The sequence below is a fragment of the Loxodonta africana genome, chromosome 13 (genome assembly GCF_030014295.1).
Source record: "Loxodonta africana isolate mLoxAfr1 chromosome 13, mLoxAfr1.hap2, whole genome shotgun sequence".
Classification (NCBI taxonomy): domain Eukaryota; kingdom Metazoa; phylum Chordata; class Mammalia; order Proboscidea; family Elephantidae; genus Loxodonta; species Loxodonta africana.
Genome location: NC_087354.1, coordinates 80,952,935 through 80,967,969, shown reverse-complemented (window position 1 = coordinate 80,967,969; position 15,035 = coordinate 80,952,935). Strand labels below are relative to the sequence as shown.

Below are 15,035 nucleotides of genomic sequence, written 5' to 3'. Positions count from 1 at the left end.
GAGATATATGCAATTCCTCACTTGTGTCAATAGATGGCACCATTTATACATACTAATGCATATTCTCTAATTTATTTTAATATTTTCTCAAAATTGTTAATAAAAATAAATAATTGACCTTTGTGCTTTATTAAATGTATATGTTTTCAGTATTATATCTTCCTGAGGAGACATTTTCTCATATTTTATTTACTTTTCATAGGCTATTATTTCTGTTAGAAATAGTTTCATCTGTTACTAAAAGGAGACTTCAACAAAGAAAAGACATCTTTACCACAAAACATTTCACTCCAACTGCATTTTGGCTCAATGCTGTATAAAGAGAGAAACAAAGACACAAGCTAGACTCTTCCTGTTGGGTAACCTGAGAGTGTCGGGACCACTACAGCCATACAAATTTGATGGGGTCGCTATGAGTCGGAATCGACTCGACGGCAACGGGTTTTGTTTTGGGGTTTTTGGCCCTCTGATCTGAGAAAGCTGTTTCATGATAAGACTTTTTGTTTTTCACTCTGTGAGAGCTCTTATAAGTCCAGCATTCTTAGTTTGCAGATTAGGTGTTTTATGAACTAAAACATGACAACACAAACATTTAAATTGCCCCATATTTTACTACCTCAACTGCCGTATAAGGAACACAAAATGATTATGGCCATGGATGGAAAATAGATACACCTGAGGGCTGCTGCTTCCTGAAATCAGGAATGGAGCAGACTGAAAAGTCAAATGTATATGCTGAGAAAGGTGGGTAAGAAGTGAAATCCTCGGAACAGTTAAAATTTTCATGTCTAGAGGTTAGAGGCTAGAAATCAGCAAAGAGAAGGGGGGATTTTTTTTTTTCTTGCAGAAATTTGATTTCCAATATTACTTGTATGTAAGTATAAATATAAGTAATGCAATTTTTGTTGCATGAGAAAAGACTAATTTGCATGAGGGAGACAAAAAATGTTTTAAAAATATTATTATATGCTAGAATCTCTGTGTTTTGCTTTGGTTTGGTGCATTTTGGTTTCTCTTTGTCAGGAAACTTGATCGACGTCCCTCAACATGCAGCTCTGAAGATGAGCACTTAATTGACGCAAAGATTAACTGCAGTGAACACAGGCCTCAGTGAGGAAAACAAAAGGTTACTGCTTGACAGGCTTGAAAGCCATTTATAAATCGACTCTAATCTTCCTCACAACACCGCATTGCCTTGTTCCCTTACTGTTCATCTAAAATAATAATAAAAAACAGTACTGAAAGCCAGTAAATGGCTGAGAATACTCCAGCAAGGTCAAAGCAGTTGTCAAGAAACAGAGCTATATTAAATGGGCTGATGTTTGACAGGTAAACTTGAAACAATATTTCTCAGTAAAGTGCTTCTAGCTAGCAATACCTTGCTTGTCCCAGTAACTGGCTACTAGATTACTATTCTCTTTCCAATAGCTTTGGTGCCTATGGTAGGAAAGGTGACAGTTTTCCAGAGACTGAGTTGTGCTTTTGCCAGAGTGAATTCTTCACAAGGTTTTATAAATAATGCCTAAACAAATATGCAAAAGAGCATAAGTAAATTTATTTTTCTAATATTCATAAGGTAGCATTTTTTTTTACTTTTCATTTTCCCCAGGACTGTACTGGTAGCTTTACATATGTTATTTTATTTGATACTAAAGACAACACTATGTAGCAGCTAGTATACAATTTGGAGCCCTGGTGGCACAGAGACTAAAAGGCTTGGCTACTAACCAAAAGGTTGGTGGTTCAAACCCACAAACCACTCCTCAGGAAAAAGATGTGCAGACTGCCTCCATAAAGATGTGCAGCCTTGGGAACCCTACGGGGCAGTTCTACTCTGTCCTATAGGGTCATTATGGGTTGGAATTGGCTCAGCATCAGTGGGTGGGGGTATAAAATTTTAGTCTAACTTTAAGCTAATCAGATTAATACTAACTTTTCTGCTTAGAGCATGATTTTTGTAAAATAATCATAACATAATTTGTAATCATGCCCTAGAACTTTGTAAATGAAATGGTATCTCTTAGAAAAATGTTTATAGATGCCTTTTACATAGGTCATATGTATCCTATGAATTTTAATGAACTTAACTATTTGATTGGAGATACTATGCAGTATTTAATAATGAGTTAATGATAAGTGAGCTTGAAACAAATAGTGTTTATTTGTTTCAAGCTCACAAAAAATACTTCTTAAATTGAAGCAAAGGAGGTAAAGTTTAATTTACCTAATTATGAGCATTTATGACATCATGAAGAACTCATTTCCTTAATCAGAATTTTAGGTAGCTTTCGAAAGTCGCTGAACATTTTACCATTTACCACATCACTAAATTAGAAAAATAGTAAAAATAGGTAATAATTGTTGAGTATTTATCATGGTCTAGGTAATGTTCCAAGCCCTCTCTCATTTAATATTCTTGGTAAACTCATGAAGCAAATGCTGAGTCAGACACTTCTGCCATTTGACAGAACAGGAATGAAAGTGTCAGATTTAAAAGCTTGAAGGAGTTTGTCCAGGTTACAACAGGCTGGAGCCGAATGGGAAACAAGATCCCCCATTCCAAAGGCCATCTCATTCTTTTAACTGTATTTCTGCCTTCCTTCATCAAAGCGATGCTCCACATCTCTCCTACAGACAAACACAAATTCAACTAAAAGAAAACCCTGGATATATGATATATTGCTGTAAAATATTCTACGGCCACCCTTACTGCTCTTTAGAAATTAATACCAATAAACATGATCTGACTGATTGTTGATTGTCTGGAAAGACTGGGTTCAATGTTTAAAGAAGTACAAACAGGTTACTCAACTAATAATGTAACTTTAAACAGCCTGACTAAATAACCAATAGAAGTAACAAATAGTTGTGTTTCAAATTATGGGAAGGTATGGAAGTCACATTCAGCCATAAAATAAAATACCGTAGGACTCAGGTTAAATGAAGAACAGATTGCTTCTCAGCCCCACTTGTTACTCTCTGAAGAATAAGCCTGCTGTTGTCCACAACATCAGAGAAACCTTGTGATACTTCAGGATCAAAGAATATTTTAAAAATTAAAACTAACTTTTCAAAGATTATGAGATTTTGGTGTAACAACATATTTATACAATGGCACCAAGACACTTGCATAAAAAAAGACAAATTGCAACATAAAAGGTATGTTATACATTTTCTGAATAGCATAGCACTTTCTCATTAGACTTAGGCAGTCAATGTATGCTTCTTGATGCCTAAATAAACCACCTAACTCGTGAAGAATTTGAGTCCTGGTGTATTACAAGTAAAAAAGGCAACCTGCGTGTGTTGTGTTCTGTGCAGATAGCATCAAGTTTTCTCAACCCATTGCTATTTCTGTTTAATTATTTGTTATTTAATTATTTAATTTATTTCACTATTTTGCAAAACCTTAAGGACTCTTGGAAAAGATAAAGCTTTGCCTGTTAAAGAAACCGCTGCCATCTCCTACTGACCGGAAGAAGCTTGACTATGACTTTCCCATCTCCACCTCCTTTCATGGGGTACACAACATTGTCAGGAACCAGAGCAAAATTCGGAAGGTGATCTGGTTGTTGGTGGCCCTGGGCTCAGTCTCACTCTTGGTGTGGCAGATACACAGTTGCTTTGCCAACTACTTCTCTTGGTCCACCACAACATCTGTGGCAGTTCAATATGTGGAAAAGATGGAGTTCCCAGCTGTGATATTTTGTAATTTAAACAGGTAAAAATTATCCTGTTCATAAAAATGAGCCCCTGTAACTTCACTAGTATAGCCTTTCTTGGCTGACTGAAATAGAGTTTTATTAGACAGTATTCACATAAGTAAAATCATTAAAGTTCCTAAATTGCATTTAAAAGCATAAAGGTAGAGGAGGAAAGAACATTACCAATGTTGTTTTCATTTATTTTCCCTTATTCCTTTTTCCTCCCTTCCTTCCTTCCGATCTTCTTTCCTTCCTGCTTGTTCTCCACAACTATATGCTAGGCGATAGAAAGAACAGATTAAAAATTCTTGATTAGAGGGAGGCGAGGCCAAGATGGCGGAGGTGTCATACTCCTACAGTAAACCCTCTTACAACAAAAACCCTAAAAAACAAGCGAAATGATTATATTTATGACTTTTTTTTTAGAAGCCCTGAACATCAAAGGAAAAGTTAGAAAATGGACTGAGCAGTGGGAGAGGGACAGACAGTTCAGAAGAGGAGAGGATTTGCCGGACCTGAATAGCTGGATGCCCTCAGGCTATGATGTGCTGGTGGTAGCATTTGGCTCCAGTTTCCTCAAGAAGAAACAGCCAGCTGGACAGCCTACTCACACCTCCAGAACCAAAGAAGAACAGCGCTCTCTGCAAAAGCTAAGTACTTGCATTTATTTTACCGTGCCCTCAGCCGCCAAGCCAGCTTCAGTGGCTGTCAATTCCTCTGGGCCTGAGATAGGCCCTGTTGTGCACCCTGGTCCATTCTCCCCGTCTTGAGAAGGGATAAATTCACAACTGGGGAAAAGATAATCTGCCAGCTCCACTAACCTGGGGAGCTCAGGACAGAAGCAGCTCCTGTCCAGGCATAAACGATCCATGAAAATTGAATATCTTTCCCCCTCGCTTGGGCCTGTGTGGGCCTATTTCAGGAGAATAGGCTCTTTTTGGCAGACTACAACTGTTTCAGCTGTGCGGCGGAGAGGTGGGTGTTTGATGTTTGACACAACTTTGCCTATTAAATAGGGTCCTGGCCTAACCACATCAGGGCCTAAGGACTGGTGTTTCCACTCAGGTCACCCAGTCACCTGCAACTGGGGTCCAAGGATAATCAGTACCTCCCAGTCCTTACAACCAAAAGCATTTGGTGTCCAAGGTCAGTCTGAAGAACCCACCCACCTGTTCCCTCTAGGAAACAGGGATGCTCTTTCCTCACAAACGCTCTAGGGATGCTTGTCAGCCCCCTACCTTGTTCAGAGCATGAACTCCTGCTGCAACCAGGTACTGGTAACTACACCAATCACCCTGCCCCTCTGAGACTGTAGGACAGAGTCTGTACCACACACTTGATGACCAACTACCTGGACACCTGAGCTGAATCCATACAAGAAAAGTGAATGGACTCCTAGCCTTATACACCAGGTCACAGCTCTAGCCATCTGGTGAGAGGACATTAGAGATTCAAAGGCAAAAATAACCAAGCTAACTCACTCAAGCAAACTATTCGGACATATCAAAATAAAACAAAGCAAAAAGCCAGGATATAGTAACCAAACATAAAATAAACTAATACAATAACTTACAGAAAGCATGGAAACAACAGTCAATATTGAATCACATAAAGAAGCAGAACATGATCACTTCAACAAGCTCTCAAAATGAAGAATCAATGGATCTTCTACATGAAGGTGCCTTTCTGGAATTACCAGATGCAGAATATAATATACAGAACCCTTGAAGACATCAGGAATGAGATCAGCCAATACACAGAACAAGCCAAGGAACACACAGATAAAGCAGATGAAGAAATTAAAAAGGTTATTCAAGAACATAATGAAAAAATTAATAAACTGCAAGAATCCATAGAGAGACAGCAATCAGAAATTCAGAAGATTAGCAGTAAAACTATAGAATTAGACAACTCAATAGAAAGTCAGAGGACCAGAATTGAGCAAGTGGAGGGTAGAACTGGTGAGAGGGAAGATAAAGCACTATGCACCAATGTAATTGAAAAAATCAGATAAAAGAATTTAAAAAATACAGAAACCCTAAGAAACATGTGGGACTCTATCAAGAGAAATAACCTCTGAGTGATTGGAGTACCAGAACCGGGTGGGGGGGGATAACAGAAAATACAGAGAGAATTGTTGAAGATTTGTTGGCAGAAAATGTTGCTGATATCATGAAAGATGAGAAGATATCTATCCAAGATGATCATCGAACTCCACATAAGGTAGGTCTCAAAAGAAAGTCACCAAGACATTATAATCAAAGTTGCCAAAACCAAAGATAAAGAGAGAATTTTAAGAGCAGCTAGGGATGAATGAAAAGTCAATGAAAAGTCACCTACAAAGGAGAGTTAATAAGAATATGCTCGGACTACTCAGCAGAAACCATGCAGGCAAGAAGGCAGTGGGATGACATATAAAGCATTGAAGGAAAAAAATTGCCAGTCAAAAATCTTATCTCCAGGAAAACGGTCTTTCAAATATTAAGGCAAAATTAGGACATTTCCAGATAAACAGAAGTTTAGGGAATTCGTAAAAACCAAACCAAAACTATAAGAAATACTAAATGGAGTTCTCTGGTTAGAAAATCAATAATATCAGGTATCAACCCAAGACCAGAACACTGGACAGAGTAATCAGATGTCAACCCAGGTAGGGAAATCACAAAAATAAATCAAGATAAAAAGTTGCTCAAAATGGAGCAAAAGCAATGTCATTATGTAAAAGGAGACAGTATTAGAATAACAGAGACTAAGAAATGCAGTCATAGATCTTTCATAGGAGAGGAAGACAAGGCGATATAAAGAAATAAAAATTAGATTTAAGCTTAGAAAAATATGGATAAATATTAAGGTAACTGAAAAGGAGACAACCAATCCAACTCATCAAAATAAAATACGAGAAGAAAATAGAGACTCAGCAGAAACAAAATCAACAGCAAAGAATAAGAGGAAAAGACAATATATAAACTACTCAGCACAAAAAATTAAGAGGAAAAAACAAACTGTCAACAACACACAAAAAAGGGCATCAAAACCTATCCATAATTATGCTGAATGTAAATGGACTAAATGCACAAATAAAGAGACAGGTAGTGCCAGAATGAATAATAAAAAAAAAAGATCCGTCAATATGTTGCCTATAAGAGACACACCTTAGACTTAGAGACACAAAAAAACTAAAACTCAAAGGATGGAAAAAAATATATCAAGCAAACAACAATCAAAAAAGAGCGTGAGTGGCAATATTAATTATTGACAAAATAGACTTTAAAGTTAAGTCCACCACAAAGGATAAGGAAGGACACTATAAAATGATTAAAAGGACAATATACCAGGAGGATATAACCATATTAGATATTTATGTACCCAATGACAGAACTGCAAGATACATAAAAGAAACTCTAGTAACATTGAAAAGTGAGACAGACAGTGCCACAATTATAGTAGGAGACTTCAACACACCAGCTTCTGTGAAGGATGGAACATCCAGAAAGAAGCTCAATAAAGACACGGAAGATCTAAATGCCACAATCAACCAAACTGACCTCACAGGCATATACAGAATGCTACGATCAACAGCCAAGTATATTTTCTTTTCCAATGCACATGGAACATTCTCTAGAATAGACCACATAGTAGGTCATAAAGCAAGCCTTAACAGAATCCAAAACATCAAAATATTACAAAGTATCTTCTCTGACCATAAGGCCATAAAACTAGAAATCAATAAGAGAAAAAACGGGGAAAAGAAATCAAACAATTGGAAACTTGAATAATACCCTGCTCAAAAATGACTGGGTTATAGAAAAATCAAGAATGGAATAAAGAAATTCATAGAATCCAGTGAGAATGAAAACATTTCCTATCAGAACACTTGGGATGCAGTGAAAACAGTACTCAGAGGTGAATTTATGTCAATAAATGCACACATACAAAAAGAAGAAAGGGCCCAAATCAAAGAATTATCCCTACAATTTGAACAAATAGAAACAGAACAACAAAAGAAACCCTCAGGCACCAGAAGAAAGCAAATAATAAAAATTAGAGCAGAACTAAGTGAAATAGAAAACAAGAAAACAATTGCAAGAGTTAACAAGACCAAAAGCTGGCTCTTTGAAAAAATTAACAAAATTGACAAACCATTGGCCAAACCGACAAAAGAAAAACAGGAGAGGAAGCAAATAAGTCAAATAAGAAATGAGACGGGTAATATTACAACAGATCTAACAGAAATTAAAAGAAAATTTGTACTCTAAAAAACTGGAAAACCTAGAAGAATGGATGAATTCCTAGAAACACACTACCTACCTAAACTAATACAAAGAAAGGTAGAACAACTAAATAAACCTACAACAAAAGAAGAAGTTGAAAAGGTAATCAGAAAATTGCCAGAAAAAAAAAAGCCCTGGCCTGGATGGCTTCACTTCAGAGTTCTACCAAAGTTTCAGGGAAGAGTTAACACCACTACTACTAAAGGTATTTCAAAACATATAAAAGGACGGAATACTCCCAAACTCATTCTATGAAGCCAGCATATCCCTGATACCAAAACCACATAAAGATACCACACAAAAAAGAAAATTACAGACCTATATCCCTCATGAATGTAGATGCAAAAATCCTCAACAAAATTCTAGCCAATAGAATTCAACAACATATCAAAAAAATAATTCACCATGACAAAGTGGGATTCATACCAGGTATGCAGGGATGGTTCAACATTAGAAGAGCAATGAATGTAACCCATCATATAAATAAGACAAATATCAAATTATCTTATCAATTGATACAGAAAAGGCATTTGACAAAATCCAACACCCATTCACAATAAAAACTCTCAGCAAAATAGGAATAGAAGGAAAATTCCTCAACATAATAAAGGACATTTATACAAAGCCAATAGTCAATGTCATACTAAATGGAAATAGTCTGAAGTCATTCCCCTTGAGATCGAGAACCAGACAAGTATGCCCTTTATCACCACTCTTATTCAACATTGTGCTGGAAGTCCTAGCCAGAGCAATTAGGCTAGATAAAGAAATAAAGGGCATCCGGATTGGTAAGGAAGAAGTAAAAGTATCTCTATTTGCAGATGACATGATCTTATACACAGAAAACCCCAAAGAATCCTCAAGAAAACTAGTGAAACTAATAGAAGAGTTCAACAGAGTATCAGGATACAAAATAAACATACAAAAATCAGTTGGATTCCTCTACACCAACAAAAAGAACCTTGAAGAGGAAATCACCAAAACAATACCATTTACAGTAGCCCCCAAGAAGATAAAATACTTAGGAATAAATCTTACCAAAGATGTAAAAGACCTATACAAAGAAAACTACAAAGTACTAGTGCAAGAAACTAAAAGGGACCTACATAAGTGGAAAAACATACCTTGCTTATGGTTAGGAAGACTTAGCATTGTGAAAATGTCTATTCTACCAAAGGCTATCTATAGATGCAGTGCAATTCTGATTCAAATTCCAACAACATTTTTAAATGAGATGGAGAAACAAATCACCAACTTCATACGGAAGGGAAAGAGGTCCCAGATAAGTAAAGCATTACTGAAAAAGAAGAACAAAATGGGAGGCTTCACTCTACCTGATTTTAGAACATATTATACAGCCACAGTAGCTAAAACACCCTGGTACTGGTACAACAACAGATACATAGACCAATGGAACAGAATTGAGAATCCAGCCATAAATCCGTCCACATATAAGCAGCTGATATTTGACAAAGGCCCAAAGTCAGTTAAACGGGGAAAAGACAGCCTTTTTTACAAATGGTGCTGGCATAACTGGATATCCATCTGCAAAAAAATGAAACAAGGCCCCTACCTCACACCATGCACAAAAACTAACTCAAAATGGATCAAAGACCTAAATATAAAATCTAAAACGATAAAGATTATGGAAGAAAAAATAGGGGCAATGCTAGGAGCCCTAATAAATAAGAGAATATATAATACGTAAACAGAATACCAAACATTACTAACAATGCAGAAGAGGAACTAGATAACTGGGAGCTCCTAAAAATCAAACACCTATGCCTATCCAAAGACTTCACCAAAAGAGTAAAAAGATTACCTACAGACTGGGAAAAAGTTTTTAGCTATGACATTTCTAATCGTCTAATCTCTAAGATCTACATGATACTGCAAAAACTCAACTACAAAAAGACAAACCCAATTAAAAAATGGGCAAAGGATATGAACAGGCACTTCACTAAAGAAGATATTCAGGTAGCTAACAGATATATGAGGAAATGCTCGCGATCATTAGCCGTTAGAGAAATGCAAATCAAAACTACAATGAGATTTCATCTCACTCCAACAAGGCTGGCATTAATCCAAAAAACACAAAATAATAAATGTTGGAGAGGTTGTGGAGAGACTGGAACACAAACACTGCTTGTGGGTATGTAAAATGTCACAACCACTTTGAAAATCAATTTGCTCTTTCCTTCTTTTTTTTTTTTTAAATGCTAGAAATAGAACTACCATCTGACCTAACAATCCCACTCCTTAGCAAAAAAGATAGAAAATAAACAATTTCAATACAACAGGACAACTGTACAATAAAATGGAAGTATATGCAAGGACTCTCTAAACATATAGGATAGACTGGCAGGTGCTGTGTGGGGTGGCATAGAAGTCTGAATATTAAATGATGATGAGGTGGTTCCCAGGTATGTATCAGGAGTAACTAGAAGAGGGAACTATTGTAAAAAGAAAAAAAAAAAAAAGCATAGAGATTTTAAATGTTCTTGTGTATACAGACAGCAATGTGATATTTAATGTCAGAGAGTCAGGGCCAGCTTCATAGGTGTACAACCTGTGCAGTCACACAGGGCACCATAATTCAAAGAGCCTATTTTTTTTTTTATAGATGATAGATAGATGATAGAGTCAAATAGAAATTCTGTAGTTGAAAAATACAATAATGGAAATAAAAAAATTTACTAGAGAGGTTCAATAGTAGATTCAAACTGTCTGAAGAAAGAATAAATAAATTTGAAGGTAGATCAACAGAGATTGTGGAATTCAAAAGAAAGAGAGAAAAAAGAATAAAGGAAAAAGAATGATCCTTAAGTGCACAAACATACATGTAACAGGAGTGCATGAAAGGGAGGAGAGAGAAGGGAGCAGAAAAATATCTAAAGAAATAATAGCCAAAACTCCCCCAAATTATCTGAAAAAATGAATTGACATATCCAAGAGATTGAACAAACTCCAAATAAAATTTGTTGCAAAGAGAATCAAATGAGGCACATCATAGTAAAAATATTCAAAGCCAAAGAGAGAAAATCTTCAAAGTCACAAGAGAAAAACAAGCTAACCAAGTAAGATTAACAGCTGACTTCTTATCAGAAACAATGGAGGCTATAAGGCAGTAGTATGGCATACTCAAAGTGCCGGAGGAAAAATCTGTCTAACATGTCATAGCCAGCAAGACTATACTTAAAATGTAGGTGAAATAAAGACATTTCCAGATTAAAAAAAAAAGAAACAAGCAAATTCATTACTAGCAGATCTGCCTTACAAGAAATGCTAAAAGAAGTTCTCCAGTCTGAAAGGAAATGCTCTCAGAGAGTAATCTGAATGAACATGAAAATACAAAAAGCACTGGTAAAGGTACTTTTTAATTATAAAGGAAAGTATAAATGCAGATTTCTTCTCCTTTCTTCCCTGAACTGATTTAAAGGCAATTGTATAAAGCAATATGTATATAATTGTTAAGTGTATAAAACATAGAAATGTAATATATTTAGCAATAACAGCACAAAAGGAACAAAGCTATATTGGAGTAGAGAAATGACACCGGATGGTATGACTATCTAATTAAAAAAAAAAAAAAATCTTAAAACAAAATACATTATTAGACAAAAAGGACATTTTATGATGATAAAAATTGGTGTCAGGAATATAGCAATTATAAATGTATATTTCCTTAACAGCAGAACCTCAGAATACTCAAGCAAAAGCTGACAAAATTGAAGGAAGAAATAGACAATTCAACATTTACATTTGAAGGCTTCAATACCCTTCAAATGTAAATAATGGATAGAAAATCTAATCACAAAAACAAGGAAGTAGAAGACTTGAACAACATTATACACCAACTAGACCTAACTGATAAATACAGAACCCCCTCTCCAACGACCTCACAATACAACTTCCTCTCATGTAGTCATGGAACATTCTGTAAGTTAGATAAAATGCCAGACCAAAATATGAGCCTCAATAAATTTAAAAGGTGTGAAATCATACAAAATATGCTCATCAACCACAATAGGATGAAATTAGAAATAAGAAATAGAAGAAATTTGGAAAATTCAACAATACACGTAATTAAAAAAAATACACTCCTAAATAACAGACAAAAACCATAACAAGGAAATGAGAAAATTCTGACATTAATGAAAAAGAAGACAGAACACAGCAAAACCTATGAGATACAGCTAAAATAGTTCTTAGATGGGAATTTATAACTGCAAAACCTGTATTTAAAAAAAAAAAAACTCCAATGCAAATTTAATACTCTATGATTTTAGTACATTCATAATTATTAGTAAGGAAACCTAACTCATTTTGCATAGCTGAAATTGCAAATTGATGATTTAGGCTCATATCAGATAGTGATTTTTTTAATGATAATGTCTCTCTGGTGGATTGAATTGTATCCCCATGAAAATACGTGCTGTAAAGTCTAACCTCTATACTTGTGGTTGCAATCCCACTTGGGAATGGGTTTCCTTTGTTATGTTAATGAGGCCGTATCAGGGTAGGCTGTGTCTTAAACCAGCCATCTTTGAGATATAAAACTAGCAGATAAAAAAGGCACAGAGAAAAAAGCAGAGATGGGGAAGATACAAGCCACCTAATCCCCAGTGAAACTAGGAATAGAAGCTGAAAAGAAACAAGGATCTTCCCCAGAGAGGACACAGAGAGAGAACCTTCCCCTAGAGCCAGCACCCTGAATTCAAACACTTTAACGAGGTCTTTTGCATTGGGAAAATCTGCTGCAAAAGACCTCCCTAAAATGTTAAGAAGGAAAGAAGTCACTTTGTGGACTAAGGTGTGCCTGACCCAGGCCATGGTATTTTCAATCATTTCATATGCATGTGAAACCTGGACGATGAATAAGGAAGACCGACAAAGAACTGATGCATTTGAACTATAGCGTTAGTGAAGAGTATTGAATATACCATCGACTGCCAGAAGAAAGAGCAAGTCTGCCTTGGAAGAAATACAACCAGAATGCTCCTTGGAAGTGAGGATGTCAAGACTTGTCTCACATTGGGCATGTTATCAGGAAGGACCAGTCCCTGGAGAAGGACACGCTTGATAAAGTAGAAGGTCAGCAAAAAAGAGGAAGACCCTAATGAGATGGATTGATACAGTGGCTGCAACAATCAGCTCAAACACAGCAACGATTGTGAGAATGCAAAACAGGGCAGCATTTAGATCTGCTGTAGATGGGTCACTATGAGTCAGTACTGACTTGACGGCACCTAACAATAACTATCAAAGCACTTGGCTTCTAAACGAAAGTTCAGCAGTTCAAACTCACCAGCTGCTCTGCAGGAAAAAGATGTGCAGTCTGCTTTCATAAAGATTTATAGCCTTCAAAACCCTATGGGGGCAGTTATACTCTGCCCTGTGGGGTCACTATGAGTCAGAATTGACTTAAACAGCAGTGGGTTTGTTTTTTTGGTTTAACAACACAACAAGATCTGATAAGAAGTGAGTATATTCTCCGTTTTCTGTCTCCACAAACTGATCTGTAAAATTCTCCTTAATACACGGTAGGTCTTGGCTTGTTTTGGTGGAACTCAATGAAGGGCGGAGTCATCCATCAACTTGGCTTATCCATTTGGGTTATATAATTTGGGGAAGTGCATTAAGAGGTGTTAATATACATAAAAGGGCAGATTTAATAATTGACTACCAGTCACTAAATTGTTTAAACCACAAAAAAACTATTTTTGTTATTATTTTCCTTTACCAGCCTCCTTTTTTTTAAAAAAGTATGTGAGGTAAACTATATCTAATCAAAGTTTCTGAATGATTTCTAAAAGGATATTCTTGGAAGGATTTTGAAATGTAAATTAAACTCAGAATAAAACACTTTGATTTTTGCTGTTCAGTATGGCTTACAGAGTTGTTCATTCCCCTGTCCCTAAATCCGTTAGACTTTATCTCATTATATTTAATTCATCTACCCACATCACCACCAAGTATTATTAGTAGAGCATAAAGCGTGTTGAAAGAATATTTTAAGATGCCCTCCTAATTACGCCTTTTATCTATTGTGTTCATGCCTTCTACACCAGTGATAATTCCTTTGTTTCTCTGCATAGTTATTTTGAAAAGGATCTGGCAAATACTGCGTGAGAGAGTATTTATTCTTAGTGTGTGTAATATTCCAAATTTACAGGGCTTTGGGGAAAATTCTTGGTATCCTGTCAGTCACACAGAGAGGTGGAAAGCCGGAGTAGCTTAAAGGTGGCTATCTCGTCCATCCCTCAGTCTGGAGCTAACACTGTGCTTCTCCTCAAAGGTTCTGGCTAATATAGACATTTGGCTCATTAGATAATCGCAAGATACACTTTCAACCAAGAAAAGCTAAGATTACTGGATATACTGGAGTTGGTCAAATATCATCATGACAGAGTCTTAATAGTGTTTCAGAAGGAGGAAGTCAGAGGAGGATGTTTAGATGGTTACAGTAATGGGACTGGTGATTTTCAGGCAGATCTTGCAAGGCTTGGGCTGGTTGGGATTGGGCAAAATTTATGATGCTATGGCTTTGCATTGGTGGCATAATGAGGTAAAGATCTTAAAGTGAGTCTTGATGAATATGCTAGCGATCCTGATAAGTAAACTATTTTAGTTGGTTCAGAGTCTCATTTGTTTTCCAGGAGTATGGATGTAGTAGAGCAGGTAGCTACAGTCATGTTTGCTTCGTCTAAGTATGTGTAGCCTAATGCAGGAGGGTCTGGTCCCAGGCTCATTTAACACAGAACAGGAAATTATATTGGTTTTAGTTCTTACTAAAAACAAGCTAAATGAAACAGGACGTTGATAGTGTATCTTTGAGATCATCACTTTTGAGTTGTAGTTTTAGTTTTGCTTTGATTTGTTTACATGATCTGGCTTATTTTAAGAAAGGTAAAGTACCCTTTTTCATGAAAATCATACATATAAACCAAAAATCTGTTGCCACGGAGTTGGTTCCAGCTCACAGAGACCCTAAGAACAGAATAGAACTGCCCCATAGGGTTTCCAAAGAAGGCTAGTGGATTCAAACTGCTGACCTTTC

General features: G+C 36.3%; 1 protein-coding gene across 1 annotated transcript in view; it reads left to right on the top strand.

The window, feature by feature from the left end:
• Positions 1-383: 383 nt before the first annotated feature.
• ASIC5 (acid sensing ion channel subunit family member 5) overlaps positions 384-15,035 on the top strand; it is a 30,678-nt gene continuing 16,026 nt past the window's right edge. The window contains 2 exon segments of the mRNA XM_023558502.2: positions 384-744; positions 3,415-3,721. Coding sequence (XP_023414270.2) covers positions 705-744; positions 3,415-3,721 — 347 coding nt within the window. The 5' untranslated portion in view covers positions 384-704.